We start from the raw sequence: 24675 nt of genomic DNA, 5'->3' as shown, positions 1-24675 counted from the left end.
GCTGAGAGATGTTTCCGTCAATCTCTTATTGGTCATTGACCCTGTTGAATCAATCATAATAGAAAAGATATTCCCGGTACCCGGATCTGATATTGCAGTGTGAGCGGCGATCACAAGTGTTACCGTGCGTGAGATGCGCCTCGTGGCGTGGATTGGAAGTGCTTGATCGCGTCGCGAGGTGAAATCGAGGGATTGGCATCGCATTTACAATGGACACCGATAATTGCGAGTATCCTTGATATGATGGGCAAATCATAATTATACAGGATGTCAAGGATTTCCTCGATGCTACTTTGACGAAGCCATCTGAAACCAGACATGTAATTAATCACTTCTGTCTTGTTGCCCCCTCAGCCAGGTGGCTTACCGTTTCCGCGACAGGATGCCTCATTAACCAAATTAGATTGCAAACCCAATATAGGCTTGTAGGGCTTCATGGTGGTTGTCCAACCAAACAGCTCATCGATCATTCCGCCTCAATACCTCGTCACGCCTTCTACTGCTGCTTCTTCTCTGTTTCAGCCTCGAGTCTTCCGTCTACCAGACTTCCATCAGGCAAGACTCTTTCCCTGGTTCGAACATAGGCCAACAGAAAAGGATACGCCAAATCACAAATGACTGAGGTACCAGTAAAGAAGGCACCAAGGGGATGGAAAACAAAGCCGTGAGCCTCGGGCCAGTACCACCACAACAAAAAGCAAGACACGGGCAGACCCATGACAGTGCCAACGAAGCGACAGAACCTAGAAGTGAGATGTCAGCATGGCTTAGTTGTGAATGCAGTGTTTGTTCTGAGGTTGCTTTTTCTAGGTTGTCATCATGAGACAACAAGTGGATGTTAATCCTACTGGTAAACAATCTGTCGGTATTGCTTGCGCGTCCTTATTTAGCAGACCGCTCTCACCTGAGACGCGATTTTGCAGTAATCTTCCGGGTTCTCGGGATCAGAGAGCATGAATATGATAGATGAGATGACGAGACAACATGTATCAAGACACGCCCTTTGCAAGAACCAACAATTGCATATAGGAAAAGAAAGACTCACCAAATTGCATAGCTCTGTCCACCAGAGTGACCTCTCTGAAGAAGCATAGCCAACGCCGAAACGCTGAATATCATCTGCGCCACACCAGCCGACCAATATGCCAACTCAGTAGTATCTCTCGCCTCAAGCCCCTTCCAATTCTTCCCCCATTTGATGCCATACCCTCTATGCGGCTCCTTAAGCCACCACCAGACAAACAATCCATTACTCACGACACCTGCCACAAATACCAGAAACAGCAACAGCGCGACATTCTTCGCTATAAGCGGACTTGAAGAAAACGACCTAGGGCCTGTTTTAAGCGTGGCGTAGAGAACAACGATGTCGAGAAGAAGCCAGAGCATGAAGCCGTATGTCTCAATGGGTGCTTCGCATACACCGAAAGCGTAGACTACTTCCCATCCTAGATTGAGACCCAGTGCGACGAGAGGTGCGGGCGTCGCGTGGGTTGCTAGTGAGCGGCGGATCATGAGGATGTAGGCGATCAGCCAGAATGTTATGCCGAGGGAGAGACAGGCTGTTGAGGCGGGGATGAGCCATGGTGGTGCTGAGGGGGGTGGGATGTCTGATGAGCCCATTTTGTGGTGTTTCTTCTCTGGGGTGGTTTTTCTTTGAAGCGCGCTTTGATGGCTATTGAGATGTAAGAGGTTAAGGGTGGGTGGGAGTTGAGGTATTGACTTTCCGGTTGTGCCGGATGATACTCAGTTGTTATGGATGTTACGTTGAGATGTGAGTTGTCGACATGGGCGGAGGGTGATTACCCTATATATCAGCCTAGGGTTGAGATGGCACAACATTTCACATCGGTTTCCTATCATGCCCTCTAAGTCTTAACGTCGTAGATCTTCTGCTCATTCTTAATTGTTGTGAACGTTTTGATGTCCTCGAGATTGAGCTCCGAACGATTCTGTCTGCGACGAATGTGCTCTTCGTTTGCTCCAACCTAATGAGTTCACCTTGATCAACACCATGGCCGATGCGCCATCATTTCTGTTAAGAACAGAGAACCCGGAGACAAAATATACGTGAAATTAATATTCTATTACACAATAAGGCTTCTACATTCATTGAGCAGGTCATGTTGAGGTGTTCAGGTACACATCAGGTGAACTCTGGGGTCCGGTGCAGATGGGAGACATATTGAGTAGTATCTCTTGACTGGTCAAGAAGTTCAACCCTCACCTCATATTTCTCTTGAGTTGCTTTTAAGGGACATAAGTGAAGCATACAGTCATGAACTTGATGAGGCAAGGTGCTTCTTGAGCCTGATGCTGGTTAAATCTTTGGACAATGCTTATGCAAGCCTACAAGATAGAGCCAGGACTCTCAATGTGTTCTTACTTGACGCATAGGTATGCACTTTTGGGCACCATCGACTTGGTGCCTCAACCTCATCTCTGGAATGACTAAGTGGCGTATTGGCGTGTAGAGAAGATCCAGTCACTCTAAGAAACCAGATCCTTTGCTGTATGATGATATGTAGAGACTTGGGGGACTCAACAATAGAGCTGAACCTGAGCAAGCTAGTTCCTTTCGGACTGTTAACCTACTCGGTCTCTCTCCATGCAAGTACCTGGCATATGAGCTTCCAAGAAACTATCACCGCATATCGGCTATAATTTGGCGTCTAGGGTGAGGCAGTTAGTGGTGGGCTTGGCTTGTCCGAGACCAACTGGCTGTAAAGTCGCAGCAATTTTGCGAATGGAAATTACAAGAATAATTGCTAGTCCTCTCCAAGTGTCCGCCAGTCAAAATTTCATGTCGTAAAGACGTTTGGCATGCACCCAAGAAAGCAGCTTGTAGTCTGACTAAGGCGAGTGAACTGTCCATTTGCCTATAAGAATTGATACTAACACAAATACTACATCACGACAGTTGCAAGAAGAAAGGGTGTATTGAAGATAGGAGTAACTGCTATATCCAACAATCTAACATCGAAAGCAGTAAAGTAAGACTTGACCCTCAGTTTTCTCTCGCGGAGGTCAGCCTTGTCCATTACCTATCACTCCAGTAATTGAGAAACACGACGAACATGAGGGATTAACAAAGTGGAGAAGGTTAGCTGGGAAGAAAATTCAATAGCCCACGAGGTAGGTTCTAGTGGCTCATGCCTTGAGTGAAGAATTCACTATGAGCTCTTCGGCTGCCGTGACATGGTCGTCACCGAGAAGGGTACGAGACGGACACATGCGCCTGGTCTGAGACCTATGTTAGAAGCGTTTTTGTCTTCTGAGACAAAATAATGAAGGGCATCGAAGCGAGTAAAGAGTTGGAGTAAAGCTCCTTGCAAGCGGGCAGACAGTCCCTGAGCCTGGCCCTGCCACGACACAACGCAAGACTTTCAAGATCAGCTGATGGCTAGAAAACAACCACTTTCTGCAGTAAAATAGATTATATGCGTGATGTACAATTAGAGCAAGTATGGTGAGCGGTAGAGGTCGCAGCGTACGATGGGTTTAAGTGATGCTACGCTTGGCGAGAAAGACTCTAAGCAGCTTTGAAGAGACTCGTCGAGTTAGCACCGTCTCTTTTCCTAACAGCTCATCAAGACCCTCTGATATCTCACACAGAAGCCAAAATAAAGATATGGAAACCGATGTCTTGATACCGGGCGAGACTAAGCTTCTGTTCATTATCGAAGGAGGCGTTGTTCAGGGCAGCTGTCGAGCACCACCTCCAGATCCAGCTCATCACAAGGGACCTGTAGCATCTGGGTGATATTAGAAAAATGAGAGACTAAACTCATGCCATTGATGACAAAAAGCAATCTAGATAGCTTCTGAGACCGGCAGAAGTTGAGTGCATCAAGTGGATGGACGAAAGTCAGTGAAACTAGAGGACTTGAGGGATCGGGAGCTTCCCCTGGCTCAATTTTCACGACAGAGGAACTAGTTATTGATGCCCAAATATGGTGAGACGATCTTTTGACCTGATCAAAGGTTCTTTTGGGTTTGATGATAAAGTTAAAACTGAGAAACATCCCACCGTCCGAGTTAGAGAGTTCACATTCTGGTCCAAGATGCGATTTAAGACCTCACCTAACAAGGATATCTCATGTTGGATATACCATTTAGAACCCGGAACCATTGTATGAACTCCTCATGAAGAACAAATGAAGCCTCAATGTTTCATCCCACGTTTGAACTGTCCACAATCGTAAAAATCTCCACCATGTTGATGATATTGATGCCAGACTCAGCCTTGATGACATCGTCAAAGCTAGTGTCGCCTTTCAGCTAACGTAAGAAATTGAAGCGGTCATATGATCAAGTCATGAGATTGATACACGCCATCTTATGGGGCATCAAGATCTCCATCAACGCAATGGGAAACATCTCCCTGCTTCCACTTCGGAACGACATTCTTCATCACTTCCCCGGCGGAATGAATCAAGACCCTTGACGTCCCGAACCTCGATACCAAGTAACCGATAAGACTCCATACGTAATTAAAGCATCGTGGCAAAGCATAACTCGTGCGAGAGGGTATCGCCGGCTTTGAAGCCGGTTCTGTATGGAGAACATTCGGGCCATATACACATCGGCGAGGATATCAGCACGGACAAAAACGCTCTCAATGAAGCTTATTGGACATGAAGCCTTCAGTACTCCTTTAGAAGCGGAGAAGCATTGGCGAGAAAGACCGACTCTTTCCGCTGAAGCGATGGGGACTTGATTTATGCTCAGACCCTCATGAGGCCCAATGCTGTGATGCGATGTGATAGGCATCCAGATTATCACACATTTACTTATCATAGCGGTTATGATGATGCTTTTTGATGTCCTTTTGTAACATGAGGATTCAGGATCTGCAGTGATTTGGGGAGGCCGGATATTCTTACCGGCCAAGACCTTGGGAGATTGACGGATGCTTGGGGAGATGATACTTGCCATGTTGAGAAGCCAAGCTTCGGTACGAGGCGGCTTGATGCATAACGATTCAGAGGGCCGATGAAGAGATGATATCACTGTCTTTAGTCCACAATATATGAGAGGCTATGGGAGTGACTATCATCTTTGCTTTTGAACCGACGATAGTCGAGCCGTTATTCGTCGATTCCTTCCAGAAACAACGACGATCTTGATGTGTTCCTTTCTACCCAAGTGATGAACTCGCATCGAATGATGCGTTAGCACAGTCTACCCCTGTAAGCCGCAGAATTTACCAGATCTACAGGGTCAAACAAGAACCGGCAGCGACACGGAAGACACCCCATTTAGCTGCCGGCGGCAGAGACTGTAGTGTACCATTTAGGAAATAGCATGATTCAGACATCGGCATTACCTCAACGCACAGGTCACGTCTGTCGATAATAACTCGGTTGAATAGAACATTCTCCAAACACACAACGTTCCAATAGCCAAGAGACAAAAGCTGGAGTGCCCCGGATATCCCGAGGTGAAATTGCTGGGGGAATATGGAGATGTCCCATGGGGACAATGGATAGGTCTTGTTTATTGTACGTAAAAGCCGAGTGACTCGTAATATACCATCTCACTCTTCATTGCCAAGATCAAAACGCGTGAATTAATAGGTTCAGCAGAATAAAAAGTTCAAGCCGTGTTCTCTTGGCAACGGACTCAGACCGAATATCATGTCACGGAACGCCCCACGCCATATCTTCTAGAATTCGACTAGAAGTCTGTTGCTTTTTTGCAGTGCGTGCAGGATGAACGAACCCCTGAGGCAAAAGAGGTGCGGTGCGTGTCAGGGATTAGGGATGACGACATGAAGGACAGGGATGCTTGGGGTTATTTTCCGCGCTGAGAATAAGCCGCAGTGACTGACTCTTGCATGACATTGTAATAAGCTTATTCCTCAGTAACACATATTTTCCTTGACTCGTGATTACCATGATTGCTCAATACTGTATGCTCAATGAACCAGTTGGCTGTTTCTTCAGAAGAGGAAAAACAGTTATAGGCAATCTTTCAGTGGACAACATCCCTGTAATCTGAATGCATCTCCAAAAATCTCTTCAAAATTCCCCAAAACAAGACATCCATCCCCTTGTTCCGCACCTCCAAGCCCCAATTCTTGGCGTGGCAAAAACAGCAGCAACCTTTTTCATATCATAAGAGAAACACAAGAACAACAACCTAAATCCATGCATGCCCTTTCGCGGTGAATGGCATGATCATTAAAACATCAGACATATTAAGAAAGTACCAAATTACTATGGAAAAAAGAGGCCAGAAAAGGATATACAGTGGAATCTCCACCTCGGGCCCATGCTGCGGATTTAACCCTCTCTCGGTAACGCACCCGTCAGCCTCGAATTCAGTGAAAAAAAGAGTTTTGAAACTAGGTAACTTGTAGCATAATTGCCTTTTTCGGATGAGTGTAGCCAAGCTTATTGGAACCACAATTCAGAGGCGAACAACAAGAGGTCCCTCACAGCTCATGAGAAGAACTAAATCATAACAAGACCTTGGAGTACAGACATCATGAAGTATCATCTTGGATACCATGATGAAGATCATTCATGATAGACCCTATAACTACCGAGTGATGACAGCAGCTCTATCCATTGCAGACTCCAACACTTGCAGATCAGTCATTACTAACGGCCCGGATGTATAGCCCCAAAACAACGGGCAAACCGGTCCAGTCCTAGCATGTCAATGGGGTTGAATTGTCATGTACGTAACATGACTGCCTTCTAGCGCGTTTCCACCACTCTGATCCCTTTCCCATGTCCCCAGCTTTTACTCCATCAATTGCACCATGCAAATACCTAACAGAAATCCAATTCGAATCCGTGATACCCCATGTAATCCCTCAATGAACGTGGAGTGTTCCCCCCAGGGTCCTGCATCTACCTACTCTACGGTGCAGTATCAAGTGTCGAGAGAGAATCCACATATGGGGAGATTCGAGCAACGAGATGGTCATCACAGCTGACTTGTTACCTCATACACAAGCTAAGTTAGGTACGAAAGGAAGAACAAGGCACAGATTTGCCCCCAAGGGACTACTGTACTCCGTAGGTACGGCGAAGAGAGAGGGTCTCCCCAGAAATCCAAGGCTGCCCTTTCGCCGACTACAAGTCCTATCTCGGTGGAACCCCCCCAAATACCAAGCAAAGCACGGCCAGAACCCATTTTCTACGCGGAGCTTAATGAGGGAATTCCGAGCTCTTATCCGACCTACGCTTAGCTTCTTGGATTCCCTGCTGCTCAGTATCTTCTCTATCTTATATATTCCTCTTCCATCTCTGTGTTCAACTTGCACTTCATCCTCCCTCCCTCCTCATCCATCTCATATATCCATCATATATCATAACTCATGTGTACTCCCTAAGCAAGCAAGTCTAATTAATATATACCCATATACACATATACACATACATGCACAGTTACATACAACCGCCCATCATGTCTACATATCCTCAAGACGTCCACAACGACATCTACCCTTCAGACCAAGGCCACGACTCCAGCAAAACCAACAGCAAAGAGAAAGTACCCATCGACAATGAAAAAGGCCACGACATAGATCTTCACTCCGCCCACAACGTCCCCGTCGTAGACAATGGCTTCGGCGGCGGCGAGGGCTCAAAAAACTTTCGCAACATGACAAAATGGGACACCACCTTCGCTCTGCTGACCAACCAAGTCGGTCTCGGAGTATTGTCGTTACCCAGCGTTCTCAAGACCATGGGTATTATTCCTGGTCTTATTGCTATTATTGGCATTGGTCTTTTGTCGTGGTATACTGCTTTTGTGCTGAAGCAGTTCTTTGGAAGACATCCTCATGTGTTGAACGTCGTTGACATGACCCGTGTTGTTGGCGGTCGTCCTCTCGCTATCGCCTCTGGAATCGGTTTGCTGGTCCAGGTGATCATGACAGCTGCTTCGGCGAGTGTCACGCTCTCTATCGCCTTCAACACTATTTCCAGCCACTCCATCTGCACTGTGGGCTTCATCGGCGTGGGCTGTCTCTGCTGCTGGGTCCTCTGCGCGCCCCGAACCTCCAAGTTCGTCTCGCAGTCCGGCATCCCCTGCATGGTCTCCGTCATCGCCGCCTCGGTGCTGGTCATGATCTCCCTCGGAATCAAGAACCCCAGCGCTGCGCCCGTCGGCTGGAAGAAGGACATCAAGATCGTTGCGAACCCCGACTTCCGCTCTGGTCTCAACGCGTGCCTCAAGATCTGCTACGCTTACTCTGGCAACATCAACTTCGTCACTTACATGGCTGAGATGATCGACCCTGTCAAGGACTTTGGCTTTGCCCTTGCTTGGTTGGAGATTGTGTCCATCACCTTCTACGTTATCGTGGCTATTGCCATCTACTGTCTTGCTGGTGAGTACACTGTCTCGCCTGCCCTCGGCTCGGCTTCAGAGACCATTGCCAAGATCGCCTATGGCATTGTCCTCCCCGCTGTTCTGTCCACCGGACTCGCCTTTGGGCACACTGGAATCAAGTACGTGTACGTCCAGGTGATGAAGCATTTCAAGCTCCAGAGCGAGATGACTGCCAACAATGTTCGCTCGTGGTCCATCTGGATGACCATCGTGACCGTCTTCTGGGCTCTCTGCTTCATCCTCTCCAACGCTATCCCCGTGTTCGACTCTATCTTGTCTATTGCCTCGGCGACTACCATCTCGTGGTTCACCTTCGGCTTCAGCGCCGTATTCTGGTTCCACATGAACTGGCACCAGATGTTTGCCAGCCCCACCAAGATCCTGTTGACCTGTGTCAACGCCTTCCTCATCGCAATCTCGATCTTTATGAACGCGGCTGGTCTGTGGTCATCTATCACGGAGTTGTTGGACCTGTTTGCCAACGACTCTAGTTCCATCCAGGGCGTCTTCGATTGCGGAAGCAATGCCCTCTTCTGAGCAGGTCTCGGACTCGTGTATGAAGTAAAGTATCCAGTTATTTTTTCGTTTAGACAGCGGGAATCATTCTTTCACTCTTTGTAAGAGCATTACGTTGGTATCGTCTCCTGAATGCTGTCATCCCTGTATATGTGTGTCATGTTATTTTCACTCAGCGTTTGTTAGAAACTGTTATATAAGAGAAATCAAATAGTGGTTCCACGTAACGTGTGGTGATCCAATTGTGTTGTTGTGAAGTCACCGGAGACTCCGTAGTAGTAGTCTTGGCAGTAAATCCCAAGACGCGAGCCTGGGATATATATCCACAGCCGGCCGAGTTGATGCTCACAACCGGGCCGGTTGATGGCAGTGATATATCCCGAGCCAAACCGGTCGGTAGTGGATCGTCGTTGACACAAGGTTTGCTTGCCTGAATCTTTGATGGATCGGTAGTGGATCTCATCTAAAGGAAATCACGTTGAATGTGGTTCCATTGCCAGGATGTTCGGATGCTAAAGTGGATTTGCCGCCAAGCCACCCGCTGACTGCCTGGCTTTGGGGCGAGTGGGACCTTGCATAGCGTAAAACTTTGCTAGAACCGCCTGCATGCGGCTCTTTTCAGGGCATAAGCCTCCTGGAACTTGCACCTGTGAGGCTGAAGTGAATATGATCTGACTCGTGATGCGCTGGGACCATGCCACTCGCAATAAGCTCCACGACTCATCATCATCTGCCCTATCGCGTGCAAGATGAAGGGAAAAGGAGCTGTGGCATCCCCTTGTGTCTTTCTTGAGCCGACGAATTCCGGTGTTCGTGTTGATCATCAGTTTCATGCCTCAGCCATCAAGTGGCTGAGCACAGCGGCAAAACTCGTCCATATCTTATCGTGACTCTCAAAGCCATGACCAAGGCTCAAGCTGTCGATCAGCAATCGATAAGAACTTGGCGATAGATAATGTTGGTGTTGAGGCTCTGCGGAAACCAACTGCCGATAGATGATCAACGCACTGAAGAACAAAAAAGTTGGTGATATTCAGGCAACAGATGAGAGGAAATCATGGAAAACACCACAACTCAACCTGTCAGACAATCCCCCAACTCAACTTCACAATCTCCCGGTGGCTCATGGCCTCGTTATATAACTTTCCCCCTTGGACCTCTTGGAGCCCGCACAACACCACGTCGGCGTATTTGTCGTCTTGTGCCGGTCCAGACAGGGTATTATCCGCCACGATGTCCTGCGACATTGCAAGTCGTGCTCTTATTCCTGTCACTATTCAACTCCCAAGTCCCACTGTTCCTCCACTCTTTGCCGGTCCCTCTCTTATGCCGTGGAAGTGCGCATCAGCATCTCATGAGGCTCTGCCCAAACGCCTTCGCTTGCCTATTTCCATTAGCCCATCGATTCCAGTTGTTCACGCCATGTAGGCTCCGCCATCATTTCACAATTTCGTTTTTCTCGTTCGTCTTGTTCTTGATCGCGTTTCATTTCAGGTGGGATGCCTCTTTCTATTCCGGTTTTCTTGTCAAACACATTGACTTGGTAAATGTACAGTTCCGGCCCGGCCCTATACCCGGGAATATTTGTCTGGTCCTCTAGTTGCTTCGTGCACCTCCCTTCGACTCCCTCAACTCGTCCATCTTGGCGACTCGCTTCTTGAACTCGACGTACTGGCACTTCTCGTAGCTATGTCGCTCATCCTAGTCATTCCCTCTAGCGTAAGCATGGTGTTTTTATTGATATTGATATCTCGGTAATGATCGGCTCTTTGTTGGGCTGAAGCTTGGCTGGGCTGAGCTCGGTGTAGCCGCGGACTTGGACTTCTTTGGGCTCAAGCTCTGGAAAAGGGTAATTGACTTACCGAGCACTTCCAGGGGGCGTACCACGTATCCCGTCGGCACTTGTTGAGAGGAATCAAGAGGTGAGCGCAGCTGTCTCGGTAGGCCAGAGGGAGTTTGGCATCGCGCATCTCCTCGCGGGTCGCTTCTGCTCAGCAAGTCAGCGGTCGATATTCGGTAGGAAAAAGTCGCTCGAGTATCAATTGTCGGGTCGGTACGTACGCCGCGGCTCGGTGATTGCGTCGGAAGCCATGGTTGCTGATCAATTGGACTTCGAGATGTGAGGTTGTCTTGGATTGGCAGAGCTGTCGTGAGATACTCTTTCGGTTCAAGGTCGGAAGTGTTGGTTCGTGCCTTGTATTTCCGGCAGAAAGTGATTGCTGTCCAATCAACGCTCGTGAATTACCACGCCGACTTTAAATCGTCGGTTCACCTCCTACGGTATTGATTTAACGATGATGCTTCTCGAACTGTTAAATGCGCTCTGTTCTTAATATCATTCTGCCTGTCATCTCGTAGACTTCGTTGCGAGTCTGAGATGATCGCAACTTCAACCTCATCCGTGCCGGAGACAGTGGGGCCGGGTCACTACCGGCTCCAGGCGTACAAGGTGAAGAGATGAGCAAGACAATTGCCCAATGCCATTCGTCATCTTTTTCTAATATCTTGTTTTCTTGCTCTTATATATAATACTCAGGTCACGATCTTCTACCTCCGGTCAACCAGCACGTTGGCATCTGGCACTTCATCACCGATAGCTCTCTCGACCAACGCTTTGACTTATGGTTCGTTAGGCACGACAAGGATCTTAGGCCCATCAAAACGATTAGGCTTCTGGAAGCTATCATAACAATATGTATACGCTTCGGTAGACCTACGAGAAGCACCGTCCGTTCACCTGGGATTGAGCCCATTCGACACTCCTCACAAACTGCTTGAGCCTGTCGGGGGAGGGAAAGCAAACTTAGGACCTTGAGCCTAAGAGACAAAAGAGCTCTAGGTAAGTTTAGGATAGACTTGGGAGGCACCTTGATAAGCTTTGTTAGCACCCTAGTTCGAAGGCCCAAGTTTCTGGCTCCCCAAGGCCTGCTTCAACCGGTCTCTGCTTGTTGACACCCACTGACGCCGTATAAAACCCTCGAGTTGTTCATCACGTAAGAACAACACGACATCAGCGCATGCCCAGCTTTGGCGAAGCTCAAAGACATCAAAAGACCATATCGCGGTACTCCACTCTTGTGTGATAGAGTCGCGATGCTATAACCTATGCCGACAAAGGCTGACTCTTGATTTGTCTGGTGCCACTCATCAACCACGCTAGTTGGATTATCGAGAATAGTTCCTGTTATTCGCGAGCGGTCTCGGTTTATTCGAAGCACCACGAGATGCTATAGCTCATGTTGTATAGACCACTAATAATGCTGTCATTATCACGAGACAGCCCCTCAGGTCCAATGATGCCACTCCAGGCCCTCACGATACTCATACCCAACTTGTGGTCCCTCAGCATCGATCAAATACCCATATTCGCAACGATCGAACCGAACTTTCACCTGTTCCTTGTAGAAGGCGTTAAACCTTGCCCGGAGAGCATCCTTCAAGCTCGCCACGTCACCCTCAGGATGGAGAATCTTCCAAGGTTCAATGCATGTGTTGCCTTTACAAGACTTCAATACGAGCATGAGAGCATCCAGGCGATTGAGGACTTGTTGGGTAGTGGTGCCCAGGAGTGCAACGCTGGACTTCGCATCATCATGAGGGAAGAGGTTGTTCAACTGTCCCGGGTCCGTCTAAACAATGTGAGTATCAAGCTGATCAACAAAAATTGGGACAAACACACCTTGATATCGTAGAGCTCGTGCTCATTGTTGCACCAAGCCGAGTAGTAAAGATTGTAGTCCTCATGCACTATCCTCACGCCCTTGTATGTGTTATTAGGCGCAAAGATCTGGCCTTTACCGTCTGTAGTACTCCGTCAGCAAATTGAACTCAGCATTCAAGGTAGCCTGGCAATACCAAAACCGCCAATCTCGCCCTCAGCGATGGCGCCGCCCCAGTACTCAACGGCTACATGCTCATGTCGCTTGTTCTCCTGAGTGGGCAACACCGGGATAGGGGTTCCGTCAAAGTCGCCACGAAGGTCCGCGCCTGCGAGTCTGAGAATCGTAGGAGCGAGGTCGATGTGTGTAGTCACGGCATTCTCAACGAATCCGGAAGATACACCTGGACCTCTGATGAAAAGAGGGACGCGGATGTCTTCATCGAAGCCACACTCTTTACCAGGAGGTAGTCTGTGCTGACCCAGATGATACCCATTGTCAGAGCTGTAGATGATGTATGTCTCGTCAAGTATGCCAGCGTCTTCAAGTTGCTTGGCTACTTGCTCTACGATCTCATCGACTCCCTGCAGAGCCTGGAGACGAGCACGGTAGAAGTCATCAAGGTATGAGACTGATGATTCGTTGAGCTGAGACAGCTTGTGAATCCAGCTCACACCACTAGGCTGCTACACCGTCAGCATTGGCTCTACTCAAAGTCTCAGTAATACGTACCGAATCCGGGTTAAAGTTCTCTGTTCTTGGAACTTGAACCCCCTCAAAGAGATGAGAATGTCTCTCAAGAGGAATAGGAATAGTCATAAGAGGTGCACTCGGATTTCCAGGTTGCCGCCGAAGGTTCACGTTTGAGTGCGGCGCAACAGGCGCAATAGCCACAAAGAATGGATTCTCGGAATCAATCGCTTCTTTCAACAAATCATGTGCATACTTGGAAATCAAGTCAGAAGTGTGCACTCCTTTGTGTTGGACTGGCGGCTCCTGGTTGCGTTGGTAGATAGGATTTAAGTAGTCATACGTGCCCGGATCGAGGAGGAAGTTAGTTCCTGTCCATCCTGCCGGGTATGGAGAGTTGTAATTGTTTATGGTATGGGCATTGAATAGCTTGCCGGTGTAGTATGTGTTGTACCCAGCTTCTTTCAACCATACAGGCAAGTAGTTTTCGTTCAGACCCTGTGAGACGAACTTGGGGAAGCCACCTTTTCGATCAGCATTTTATCCGAATAGTACTATATCCTTCAACTTACCATACGGTGGATTCACGTCCGTGACATTAGTGTTATGAGGTTGTTTCCCTGTCCAAAGTGCAACACGGGATGGACAGCAGATGGCCGTGGTGGTGAAGTGGTTGACGAACGATGTGCCCTTATCAATAACATGCTCTTTGAGTTTGGGCATATAAGAGACTGAGTCTAGAACAGCGTCTTGATCGTCTGTGAGGATGAAGACAATGTTCTTCTTCACACCAATGTTTGTCTTTGGCTTGCTCTTTGCAGCGTCGTTGTTTGGCGACAGGACGGCCTGGTCTTCTGGCTCGAAGTTGAACAGTGCATTGGTATTTTGTGCCAGCAGAGAACTTGCCAAGAGCACTGGCTGTATCCAAGCTGGAGGTCGCATATTAATGAGTGGCCGAGGGTGTCAATGGATATAAGTGCACTCCTACTAGACTGAAAGGATGATGATGGTGATACAAGGTTCATCAGTTGACCTTTTGATGTTCTTCTCGAGAGGGGCAATATCTATTAATGAATTCCTTGAATATCCATTGCTACAAGAATTATTTATCGGAAATACCGCTATCGAAGGTAATGGCTCTATCCGTAGGATGGTGTTGTGCAACGATTCGATGGCGTCAATGTTAGTGTTTGTATGAGATTTCCCCCCAAGCCACTAACAACCCCCACCAGTTCGCATCCGAGTGGCGGAGAGATCCGAGGAAGCTAAAGAATAAGCCAACTTCAATGTCGGAGTCTCCACTGGCGTCGGCGAGTGTAGAGACAGTCATGGCAAACCTCGAGGTCACAATCTGGGCAAGAGAAGATGGATTGCCGCATCTCTGACCCACAATCGTCGCAAACATGTTCACCGTCCACACGGTCAAAGACGTCTCGGTGACGGCATCCAATGGGCTCGTTGGGTCGCGCTAGTTGTGCTGGTGCAGCGGCGATTTCTCCTGCTCGCATCATGAGGCGATGCTCGTCCCAGTGAGGACAGTCGCAAGTCTTCCACTGTTTGCCGCAGAGATAGCAGAACTGGTACTTGCAACGACAAGCTGTATCACACGAATGATTAGATATGTACGGAACAGAAGATGAGTGAGACAATGACCAATCAACTTACGGACATGAAAGCAGCCGTGGGTCAGCTCGACCATGTTCTTGCATTGTTCGCAACGTCGCCATACATGTTCCTCGGCCAGACGAACAACTCTTTGTGACTCAGTGTCATCGGCACAAACACCCTGATGTGTCTTGCTCTGACAATTGAGACACGTCTTCTTCTCGCAGCGAGTGCAGCGGGCAACTCCAGCTTCAATGAATCGCAGGGGTATGAAAGCAGAGCATGTCTTTTCGCTGCAGTAGCATGTTCTTCTCTTTTGTCTTCATACTCGGTGAACAAGTCCTCTGGAATCAAGGGATTTGCGGTGTCGATCGGAATGGCTTTTCCGCAGCATTTCGGTGGAAGAGGGATTCGTCTTTGATCGATGTCTGAATGCACTTGATGAGACATGGCTGGCACATTCCATGGGCGCAGGGTGCTTCGAAAATCTCATCTTTGGGGAGTTCCTCGCTGCAGTAGAGACACTCCTCTGTTTCGACATGTAGCTCGGAGGGAGCGGAGGACGCGACCCGAGGGGTTCCTGTTTGTTTGTCGGCATCTGGCTCTCCCTGGGGCTCTTCGGGTTGGATTTCCTCTGCTTGGATCTCATCTTCGTCCTTTTGGGAGCCGTCGTCTTGAGAAGCTGCGTAGTTGCTCTGGTTGTCGGCGTCACTCTGTGAGTCGTCACCAGTAGCGCTCTCAACACCTGTCTCATTTCCTCCAGCAGCACTCGGGGCGTCGTGAGTTTTTTCATGGCTGAGTTCCGTCTCAACTGCAGTGCTCTCTCCCGGCTGCACAGCAACGTTGAAAGCTTGCAGTGTACGATAAGTTTCGTCATCCAGCCCACCATCGTCAGCGCCATCACCAGATTCAGGAATAGCATCTGGGTTCTCGCCCAGCCGCCTGTCAAACTCGTAGTCTCGTCTAGCCTGCTCCTCTTCACGGATGAGGGTGGCAATCAGCTCTGCGTCGGCCTCAACGACCTGCGCCATGCTGAGGGCGATTGCATGGTCATTGGGTTCATCCATCGTTGAGGTTGAGGATGAGGAGGAGAAAGAAAAGATCAGGGCCCGCCTGAGGAAAGAAGATGTGAGGTGAGGAGAAGAGCAAACAACTTTAGGTGCAGGCGTTGGCAAGTGGCAGGAAATCACATATACTGTCAGGCAACTGGCTTGCAGTGCCAGAAATCGGAGGACACCTCATATAACACTAGGAACTTCACTCAGCATTGGTGCCTGAAGCCTCTGAATGTGAATACCTAGATAGGTAGGTATGTATAAGGTCGTTATACCAAAGCACAAGCAGGTCGGCAAATGTGTAAAATCCAGCGGTTGCCTGCATAAATTGAGAGGCTGAGCGTCGGCAAACACACGCTCAAGCACATATTCCACTCTTCTCACCCTTTCGCCGGATGCTAGGTCCCGATAGTCGCTATTTGTGTGCAGTATTGCCGAGTGTCAATTGAACAATCTATCGCAGAGGCACAGAAGCTGAGGACTTGCGAGTTGGCGTGAGTGCCAAAACGACAAACAAAGGTTCATCTTCGTTTACTTACCCAATAAAACATCACTATGATTTCCCCTACTCGCTATACTCCTTTTGCTACTGGGGAACTGGACGTCGTGATACTCAACAGGCTATCAAGTAGAAGATCGTGCCTCAGACATTTCCAACCTCAGCCAGTAGCCAAGAAGAAGCGTAGCCGACCAGCTCCGGTCTCGAAGGTCTCAGAATAACATTGTTCTCCTTTTTCGTATCATGTTTGAGCCATTCTTGTCAAGTAACGTAGACTCTATCAGTAGATGCTTGCCTAGTTGGTATGTAACAAGTTACAGTACTCTCAGACACAGGGCCAAGTTTCTCTTCTACCACAGATATCATATCAATCATGAGATTCTATTCGAGATAAGATCTCAATAACATAGTCCATGAAACAAAACACTATATGAGTCAGTCAAATACATGCAGGGTCCAACTCCACGACCACTCAATTAAGCATATCCGCAACCTACCACTCGTAAACAACCCATCAAATCCCTCCTCCTAACCCTTCCGAAAACAATATCAGTCACTCATATCTTCTCTCCCTCAATCATATGCCTATCCCTCTAGTTCAGTGGCTCATGCTCTCCCCATCTGAGGACCCCTAACCTCCACCAAAAATGATTGGCTCTCATTCACCCACGCTCAAACACCACAACACAGAGCAGCCTAGCAGATTGAAACAAGTGTTTTCGAGTATTTCTCTATCAGGCATTCTCATGGTAATCGCGTCGCGTTCAGCGCGGTGTATTGATGTCCAGTGGTTGTCGGCGCAACGGCGTTGGGTGAAGTGTTCGCTCAAGATATAAACCCGTAGGTCAACACACCACGAGATTAACTCGACAGTCTTTTTTCAGCGTGCTTTCTTCTTTTATTCTATTACAACTGAATCATTTATACCACTTTTGAGTATTTGGCTTCTCTCGTTTGAGCCTTTGTTATACTATACCACTATCATCAACACCACCTTTGGTCAACTCACCGCATACCCTCACTACAACACCACACTCTCTCAACTTCAATCTTTTTTTACAATCATGTCCGACATCATCGCCTGGCTAGTCCCAACAGCCCGCAACTCCCTCGCCGATAAAACAACCCATCTTCCCTCCAACATCCCCCGCGCCGTCCAAACAACCTCATCCCCAACCCTGCTCTCTCGCCTGCCAAACCTCCTCGGCAGCCGTCCTTCCCGTGCTCTCAAACTCTCCTTCAACACAGCCCCCAAGCGGCCTGGATCTTTCGTTCTCGGGGCCGATCCTTCGACATGCGATATTGTCCTCCCTTCACTGCCGGGTATCGATGCACGACACTGCGAGTTGAGCTTTGATGCAGAAGGCCGTCTTGTTCTAAATGACTTTTCTGAAATGGGAACGCAGGTTTGGTATGATTGGGAGAGTAACGGTGATCAGACGGATTATACCTGGATTTTGAGCTCTGGTGCTGAGGCTGGGTTTCCGAGTATGGTGCAGAGAATCACGGTTGACATTCAAGGTGTGAGATTTCAGGTTGTTGTGAATGATCACTCTGACGATTGGGATGCATATCACGACAAGGTTGAAGATTTCGTCCGACAGCCTTCGTGGGCGCATGATTTGTCTCCTGGTTGGGATCGAGGATCAGTCACTCCTGTTGCGCCGCTGTTCTCAAACGTCCCTCTCTTTCAACACATTCTCGTCAAGGCTTTGGGCGAAGAGCCCGTCGGAGAAGTATATCTCTGGAACTTGGCTCGGCCATGGGAGCCTATGGTCAAGGCTGCTGCATGAGCGGTCTTTATGTATCACGTATTCGGCGTTAAGGATTGGTCGTTTTTGTATATAAGTACTGGGCAGGATCCTTTGTAACGACAAAGGCAGCGATCTTTTAGCATTAGCGCAGACTTTTTGGTAACAGTGTTCATCATTAAATCGAGGTATCACACAACTCCTTGCTCCCTATAGTCCCATGCTTTTCTTGTTACAGATCCTCGGGCAGCGCCAACACCTCGCGCTTCTCCTCCTCGTTATCCTCCGTCTGCTCCTCTCCAGCCACGTCGAAGCGCGTCATGCTGAACTCAGGAATACGTCTTCTCTGAACGCGCTGGCCGCCCTTCTTGCCCTTTCGCATCTTGGCTGTCTCTGCCTCTTCGGCCACGACGGCCTTCTCACCGGCCTTGTCTAGCATTGTACCCTCCAAGCTGAGATAGCTGGTTTCACCGCTGGTGCCGACGTCGAAGTTACGTATTCGGAAGCGAATCTTGCCCTTAACTTTGTCGCCGTTGCCGTCGGCCCAGAAACCGGTGCTGTGGATTTGACGGACTACACCGTGATCATCGGCGGTGATGACTGAAGCGGTCTCCTCGAAGCCTTGGGCCTCGGGGGATTCATTGGGAACCCATTTCCAATCGGGAGGAAGTCGACGAGCTTCAATTGAAGCGTTGAACTTGCCGAAGCAAACAACGCCAATGTGTCCCTCAGTCTGCAAGTTAACGCTACCCTCCATCCAAGCACCGCGACTCGGCACGAAAAGATCAACATCAGCGGTGATCCAGCCAAAGCCAACAGCAGACTCGCCCTTGGCCATGACAGTCGCAGGCGACTCATCATCCGTAGCCGCGCCCTTTCGTCCTGGGTTTTCGCCAAAAGCAACATTCTTGTAATCGAGGAGAACACCGCGGAGCGAAGGCACGTACTTGTTTCGGAGATGTGAGAGATGCTGTTGCTGGCAGCTCGTAACAGGCTGTGCCCAGCCAATTGGGAAGAGAGGCTCGTAGAGTGACACAGTCTGTGTGAAGAAGGGGAATTGAGGGTTCGCGGGGATATCGGGTGGTTGGTAAATGTTGTTACTGGACTTTGAAGGTTTGGCGGGAGGAGGCATGTCAATCTCCATGGCGTCAGGGTCGGCGGGTGAAGCATCTTCCTCGGGCTCAACAGCGGTTTCGTCCTTCTTAGACTTCTTGGGTCTCTGTGCAATTTCTATCGCTTCGGTATCCTTGTGCTTCTTCTTGCTCTTCTTCTTCTTCTCGCCGTCCGCTACAGCCGGGGTGTCGACCTCTTCGGTATCCGCATCGTGATGCTTCTTCTTCTTATGTTTCTTCTCCGGCTTATCCTCTACCGCAGCAGCTTCGGTCACTGGTTGCGCGACAGCGTCTTCGGCATGCTTATCCTTCTTGCTCTTCTTCTTTTTCTTCTCGGCCCTCAAATCGCTGCTTGCTTCAGGTGCTTCTACAGCAGCGACGCTCTTTGACTTTTTATGCTTTCGCTCGGTGTCGGCAACTGCATCTTCTTCTCGAGCTCGCTTCTTCTCCTTTTTCGCCTTCTTTTCAGCCTTGGCGGCGGCGTGGTCGATTGGCGCCATTGTTGTCGTCGGGCCTGTTTGCGAAGCTATCGCAGTCGTATGGTGTTGACGAAGCCGAAGAGACTCGAAAAAATTAAAATTCTGGCTTATCTTATCGTGGGAGCTCAGCGAACTCACCGTGTTTGGTGGGGCTTCACCGAGTTCACCTTGACTTCGTATCTTGATTACCCTACAGCAACCGTTTTTGTCTTCATTCTGCAGTCACAGTCTCACTACCGTTCCTATTTCACGTGCTAGCTCACTAGCTCGATGGTCGCGGATTTTGCAGAATATTTCTCTGCTTGTTGTTTTCTACCTGATTGCGTTAAAATTTGGAGACTAAATATGCTATTGGCTGTTGAAGTTCTGTTTGTTGGGTAATCCACTGGGCTGATTGACAATAATAGGCGCTAGTCTGATGCAAACAATCAACAAGTAACTTTCAACCTCTGCATCTTCTGAAAAAAATACCGCAGATGAGAATAGACAGTTTAGAATGAACGAACATACGGTCTCAGCAAAGCAAGATACCTGATGGAAGTCCGGTAGACCACAACTACCAACTACCACTCGCATACCTACCTTAGGTAGTTGGAGAGTTGGCAGTTGAAGGGTCAACTTGCCGGTCGTCTGTCTAGTCCAACAACCACAGCACACACTTGGAAATCGAGCGAGTAAGGTCTTCCTCAGGACATTCAGAAACAACATCACACGACCTGTCCTCACACCATCTCAAGTTATCTAGTAGAAGACCGATCATAGGTGAATTACTACCTAGAAGTCTCCAGTGTCAAGAAGTTGGCTACACTCATGCACGATCAACATGTCAAAGACTTGATCTGCCTATGGTCCACGGTGAACTGTTAGGCTTGCATAGGAGATCAATAGTTCGTATTTCCCCAGACGATTGTGAGTGGGGTGATATACAGGAGTTCCCAATGTCCGTCGGAACGGCTATTCAAACACCGGAGTATCAACGGAGAATACGAGCGTGGGCCAATTCCCCAATACCCAGATATTGAAGTCAAGGATTCTTTGTCAGAAAGATCTACTACAAATCTTGTCTGTCTACACTCGAAAGATGAGTCTTGAGAGTCATGGTTTAGAGAAAGGACCAAGATGCAGACAACAGCGAGATGCCCGGACCGACAGCAAAGTCAATATCCTGTGCGTTATCGGAACAACAAGCGCTCTAGATTGTCGCAAAAGCCATTCGTACCGTGAATCGCCTGACTTGCATGACGAAGGAATGTTAATGAGCCGATACACGATCCGAGAAACTAACACCTTAGACCAAGCTGGAAGGTAAACAATGTGTTGAGAGTCCACCTTGATGTTTGCAGCCACCATGCAAAGGCCTTTGCTATCGAATCACAGCAATCCATTCATTCTCGCTCAACAAGTACAAGCCCTGACTCAAAAGTTATCCAGACTCTGTTAAGAAGGTCAAGTGGAGCGAAGTAAAGCTTGTACTGATGAACGGCCGGACAACCGTTCAGAACTTAGCATAGTGGTTTCTGACGGCGCATTGAACGGCGCCTGTGACGGTTCTACGAGGCGTACATAGTGAGGCGTATATAACGGAAGAATGTGACTATGTATAAGATCGGCCAGAACCGGCGGACAGGTAACTCAGAGGCTGGTAGAGCGTTTGAACTCTATCTCAACCGAAATTTACTTTCTAGAAGGTGACCAGAAACATGGAAGAGGCGAAAGAACGTGGAATATGTCATAAACGGTCGTGTCAGTTCTGATGGTGTGTTGGAAATGGTGAATGCCGCTCGGAAACAGCTTTCTATTCTGGTTAACAAAGCCGCAGAGTTTCAGACTTTGAATCAGAGGCTTTCTCTTCGAGTCAAAGAGAATGTCAAAGATGAATGGAAACTGTCAAGTGCCATGTGGTGCCGGTGCCTCTGCCGCGGTCAAGTCTTGAAAGGGTCTCGCGGTCCGTCCTACAAGCTTCAGCCACAAGTTCTTCAGCCAATAGCGTTCAAGTCAAGACTTTTGCTCTTTATTCTGCACAACCCTTTCTGGATTTGTGTAGGTGCAGAACTGTGTGAGTGGGTTTTTATTAACGCCGGGCGAGAAAAAGCCCGAAAATCTGGAAAGCCACTAAAGTGCTTCTTCTAAGAGGAAGGAAAAAAAAAACTTGTTCTGGCCCCCATCACCAAAACTCCACAACGACAAGACACAGTTTGTGGTGAAATTGTGGAAAAAGGTGCGCACAGTATGAATGACGAGTAAAAAAAGAGCGCAGAAGTTCTTGGAGAGAGTGACGAAGAAGCCTTGGCTTAGTGGTTCGGCCAATTGTACAGGCAATACTTGCAGAACTAAGACCAAGATGACGAATGCAAGATGATTGCCTATGATTCGCCGTGTGCCTCTGAAGAGAGCGGTTGAGAAGCGGTAGTTATGCCCTCATCCTGACTTGATCTGAGAGGCCTACAGTACAGTACAAGACGCGGGTCAAATTGCCTGTTCTTACTGTGACGTGGTCAAGCCTTCAATGTTTGATGTTTCTTGTGAATCCCTCCATCACAAAGCTGACAGGCAGGCCCCCGTCAATAGATGCCCAGATTTATTGGCATGATCGACAATTAATTAGAACCAAAGGAATGTTTGGCAGTTTCCTCCACAAACACGAAGAATAAATGAAACAAGCTTATCGGCTTCCCGCTGCGTGCCGTCTGTGGCATTGACTGCTCAATGCTTGGCAATCACGATCTTTACCAGGTCCAATTCCAAGTACTCATCGGCGAAATTGCCTTGGAGAATGGTACTTTTGACAAGTCCTGGATTGCGCTGTTGGTTGGATGAGTTTTCATCTGATCCACCGTCCGAGAACCTGAGGCATTTGGCATTTCTTGGTGCTGTTGTGTAGCGCGACCATTTTGGACGGTGCCTGCATCCGTACAGTATCACAATCACAGTGTTGGCATTGAGTTGTCAGGCAGACATTTTCCAATATCAGGCATACAAATTGAGAGCCTCGATCGTGGCGCGAAGCATGCTTGCACGCATCGTGGGCCGACAGAGTTTTCGCTCCGTTTTCTACTCCGTCTAGTCCATCGTCCGTCTACCTACCCTACCTTAGTTATTCACCTGTAGTCTGAGAAAACGGAGCGCGCGAACAAACTGCGTTGCTACATTAATCCACTCACACTATATTCGAGATTCCAGAGGTACAATGGCACGACTCAAAGGAGTCATGCGATCGATCGACTGTGACTATGGGGGTAGAGAAAGCAAGGCACCCGGCAATTGATAGAGGTTCCCGTTCCTGTTCCTGAGGCTCATACAACACTCGAATGCACTGACATGGGTTGCTCAGGCACAAGAACAAGGGGGGCAGGGAGGGTCAGGCACAGCGTGGCATCGTGCCAGGCACAAAACCAGTCAGAGTCCATCCCCCGACACCTCAAACCTTTGAGTGTGTGCATCTGCCGCCGTGTCGGGTCCCTGACTAACGCACCGTGCCTAAAACTTGATCCACTGAGACATTTTCCGGAACGCTACCAGAAGACACCCGGCCACTGGCTGCCCTTGGGTCTGCCACACTTGTTCTCTGTCGGCAACGTGCCGGGCGGAGACAACTAAAAACTTGACTTCTCTCGAGAGAATGGAAAACAACACCGTCTCTTGACTAGTGAACTTGCCCCCATGTTCTCACCTCGCGAATCATGCCTCCTGTTTGTTTCCTCTCGCTGACTCTGACTCTGGGGACCTGATGGGTCTGATGCTTGCACCCGAGTTCCACTCCTCCATAAACTTCAACTCCAGATGTCACTTTTTTGCTCGGCCACGTCTAAGCTGTTTCGCCTCGATGCATGTACACGCAGCCCTTTGTCTCCTAGACACATGCACACACCCTCGTTAGCCTCTCCCTTGCAAAAATGAAATGTTTGATTCCCCGAGATCTCAGGATGTACCTCCGGTTGACAGGACGTTGTGGAGAGCCGTCTCATACTCAATCTCATGTATATAAACTCCCATCTCATCCACCTCTAATGCAAGATCTTTCCTTTGATTCAACACACACTCTCTTGTGAGATTCCTTCTTTTTTTCCAAAATCTTCTTACATTCACTCGGCTAGCCGTCGCTCCAGACCTTGATCTGAGATCAGTCCTTACAAACACTCAACTTGCCCACTCATTCTCTCTCTCCGCCGTGCGTTGAGATATAAACACAAAGTCGAGCCAGTCTCCGGAATAACAACACAATCCAAAGTATATAAAAAGTTCAAGACTTTTTCTTTACAACACAGTCAATATGTTCTCCAAGTTCACCACCATCCTCGCTGCCGCTTCTGCTGCCCTGGTCTCTGCCGGCCCTCTCCCCCGTGGTGACTCCGGCTCTGCCAGCATCACTCCCCACGACCAGTACTCCAGCAGCATTGGAGTTCTCGGCTGCAAGATCAACACCAACCGCGTCGCCTACTGGCCCGGTTCCGTTGACTGCAACAACATCTGCGTCAAGGTCTCCAACGAGGGCCGCTCCGTCTATCTCCTCAAGATCGACTCCTCCGGCGGTGCTCACGACATCTCCTACGATGCCTGGAACTACCTTGGCTTCGGCGAGTCTGCCACCAAGGACCCCCAGCAGGGCGGTGGCATCGCCATGAACTACGAGTACGTCCACGCCTCCAAGTGCAAGGACATCCTCGACAACGGCAAGCTTCCCCTCGCAGCCGCCAACTCCATGAACTACGTCGCCTCTTGCCTCAGCGAGCCCAAGAGCTGGGTCGCCCAGAACTACGAGCTCTACAACATCAACGACCCCGTCTGCAAGCATGGTGTCAACGAGAAGTGCCACCTCAACCTTGCCGTCAGCAACCAGCCCGAGTGCCCCAGCGGTCTTGGCGCCGTCAAGGACCTCAACCTCAAGGTCGAGAACATCCTCTACGGCTCTGGCAAGAAGGTCGCTGCCCAGTAGATGACCCGGCGCATGTCTTATGTC

General features: G+C 48.9%; 8 protein-coding genes across 8 annotated transcripts; 3 read left to right on the top strand and 5 right to left on the bottom strand.

The window, feature by feature from the left end:
* Positions 1-119: 119 nt before the first annotated feature.
* BKA55DRAFT_506575 (uncharacterized protein) lies at positions 120-1623 on the bottom strand (the record flags this gene model as incomplete). Its single annotated transcript, XM_046187273.1, has 3 exons — positions 120-291; positions 501-743; positions 1046-1623. The coding sequence occupies 3 exons, from the start codon at positions 1621-1623 to the stop codon at positions 120-122; spliced, it is 993 nt and encodes a 330-aa protein (XP_046052296.1).
* Positions 1624-7422: 5799 nt separating this feature from the next.
* BKA55DRAFT_537280 (transmembrane amino acid transporter protein-domain-containing protein) lies at positions 7423-8889 on the top strand (the record flags this gene model as incomplete). Its single annotated transcript, XM_046189893.1, has 1 exon — positions 7423-8889. The coding sequence occupies one exon, from the start codon at positions 7423-7425 to the stop codon at positions 8887-8889; it is 1467 nt and encodes a 488-aa protein (XP_046052295.1).
* Positions 8890-10464: 1575 nt separating this feature from the next.
* Positions 10465-10960, bottom strand: BKA55DRAFT_687885 (NADH-ubiquinone oxidoreductase B18 subunit-domain-containing protein; the record flags this gene model as incomplete). Its single annotated transcript, XM_046199130.1, has 3 exons — positions 10465-10569; positions 10731-10855; positions 10930-10960. The coding sequence occupies 3 exons, from the start codon at positions 10958-10960 to the stop codon at positions 10465-10467; spliced, it is 261 nt and encodes an 86-aa protein (XP_046052294.1).
* Positions 10961-11886: 926 nt separating this feature from the next.
* Positions 11887-14329, bottom strand: BKA55DRAFT_301522 (alkaline-phosphatase-like protein). Its single transcript, XM_046185600.1, has 5 exons — positions 13790-14329; positions 13260-13741; positions 12724-13210; positions 12548-12669; positions 11887-12497 (listed from the first exon to the last, which is right to left on the bottom strand). Exons 1-5 carry the CDS (start codon positions 14157-14159, stop codon positions 12153-12155), a joined length of 1806 nt encoding a protein of 601 aa, XP_046052293.1. The 5' UTR covers positions 14160-14329; the 3' UTR covers positions 11887-12152.
* A 171-nt stretch (positions 14330-14500) lies between these two features.
* BKA55DRAFT_592299 (uncharacterized protein) lies at positions 14501-16090 on the bottom strand (the record flags this gene model as incomplete). The annotated part of the gene is made up of 5 exons (XM_046195372.1): positions 14501-14568; positions 14608-14814; positions 14883-15115; positions 15261-15772; positions 16070-16090. The coding sequence occupies 5 exons, from the start codon at positions 16088-16090 to the stop codon at positions 14501-14503; spliced, it is 1041 nt and encodes a 346-aa protein (XP_046052292.1).
* A 1014-nt stretch (positions 16091-17104) lies between these two features.
* BKA55DRAFT_301507 (uncharacterized protein) lies at positions 17105-18264 on the top strand. The gene has a single exon (XM_046185599.1). The coding sequence runs from the start codon at positions 17441-17443 to the stop codon at positions 18167-18169; it is 729 nt and encodes a 242-aa protein (XP_046052291.1). The 5' UTR covers positions 17105-17440; the 3' UTR covers positions 18170-18264.
* Positions 18265-18359: 95 nt separating this feature from the next.
* On the bottom strand, positions 18360-19739 carry BKA55DRAFT_687881 (uncharacterized protein; the record flags this gene model as incomplete). Its single annotated transcript, XM_046199129.1, has 1 exon — positions 18360-19739. The coding sequence occupies one exon, from the start codon at positions 19737-19739 to the stop codon at positions 18360-18362; it is 1380 nt and encodes a 459-aa protein (XP_046052290.1).
* Positions 19740-23988: 4249 nt separating this feature from the next.
* BKA55DRAFT_592296 (uncharacterized protein) lies at positions 23989-24651 on the top strand (the record flags this gene model as incomplete). Its single annotated transcript, XM_046195371.1, has 1 exon — positions 23989-24651. The coding sequence occupies one exon, from the start codon at positions 23989-23991 to the stop codon at positions 24649-24651; it is 663 nt and encodes a 220-aa protein (XP_046052289.1).
* Positions 24652-24675: the final 24 nt, after the last annotated feature.

This window comes from Fusarium redolens (genome assembly GCF_020744475.1).
Source record: "Fusarium redolens strain MPI-CAGE-AT-0023 chromosome Unknown BKA55scaffold_5, whole genome shotgun sequence".
NCBI classification, from domain to species: domain Eukaryota; kingdom Fungi; phylum Ascomycota; class Sordariomycetes; order Hypocreales; family Nectriaceae; genus Fusarium; species Fusarium redolens.
This window is presented reverse-complemented; position numbering and strand designations above follow the sequence as displayed.

Coding starts and splice junctions, on each gene's coding strand:
- BKA55DRAFT_301522 (XM_046185600.1), bottom strand. CDS start 14,159: ATGCGACCTCCAGCTTGGATACAGCCAGTGCTCTTGGCAAGTTCTCTG. Junction 13,742..13,789: donor GGACGTGAATCCACCGTATG/GTAAGTTGAAGG, acceptor CTGATCGAAAAG/GTGGCTTCCCCAAGTTCGTC. Junction 13,211..13,259: donor AGAACTTTAACCCGGATTCG/GTACGTATTACT, acceptor ACGGTGTAGCAG/CCTAGTGGTGTGAGCTGGAT.
- BKA55DRAFT_301507 (XM_046185599.1), top strand. CDS start 17,441: ATGTCCGACATCATCGCCTGGCTAGTCCCAACAGCCCGCAACTCCCTC.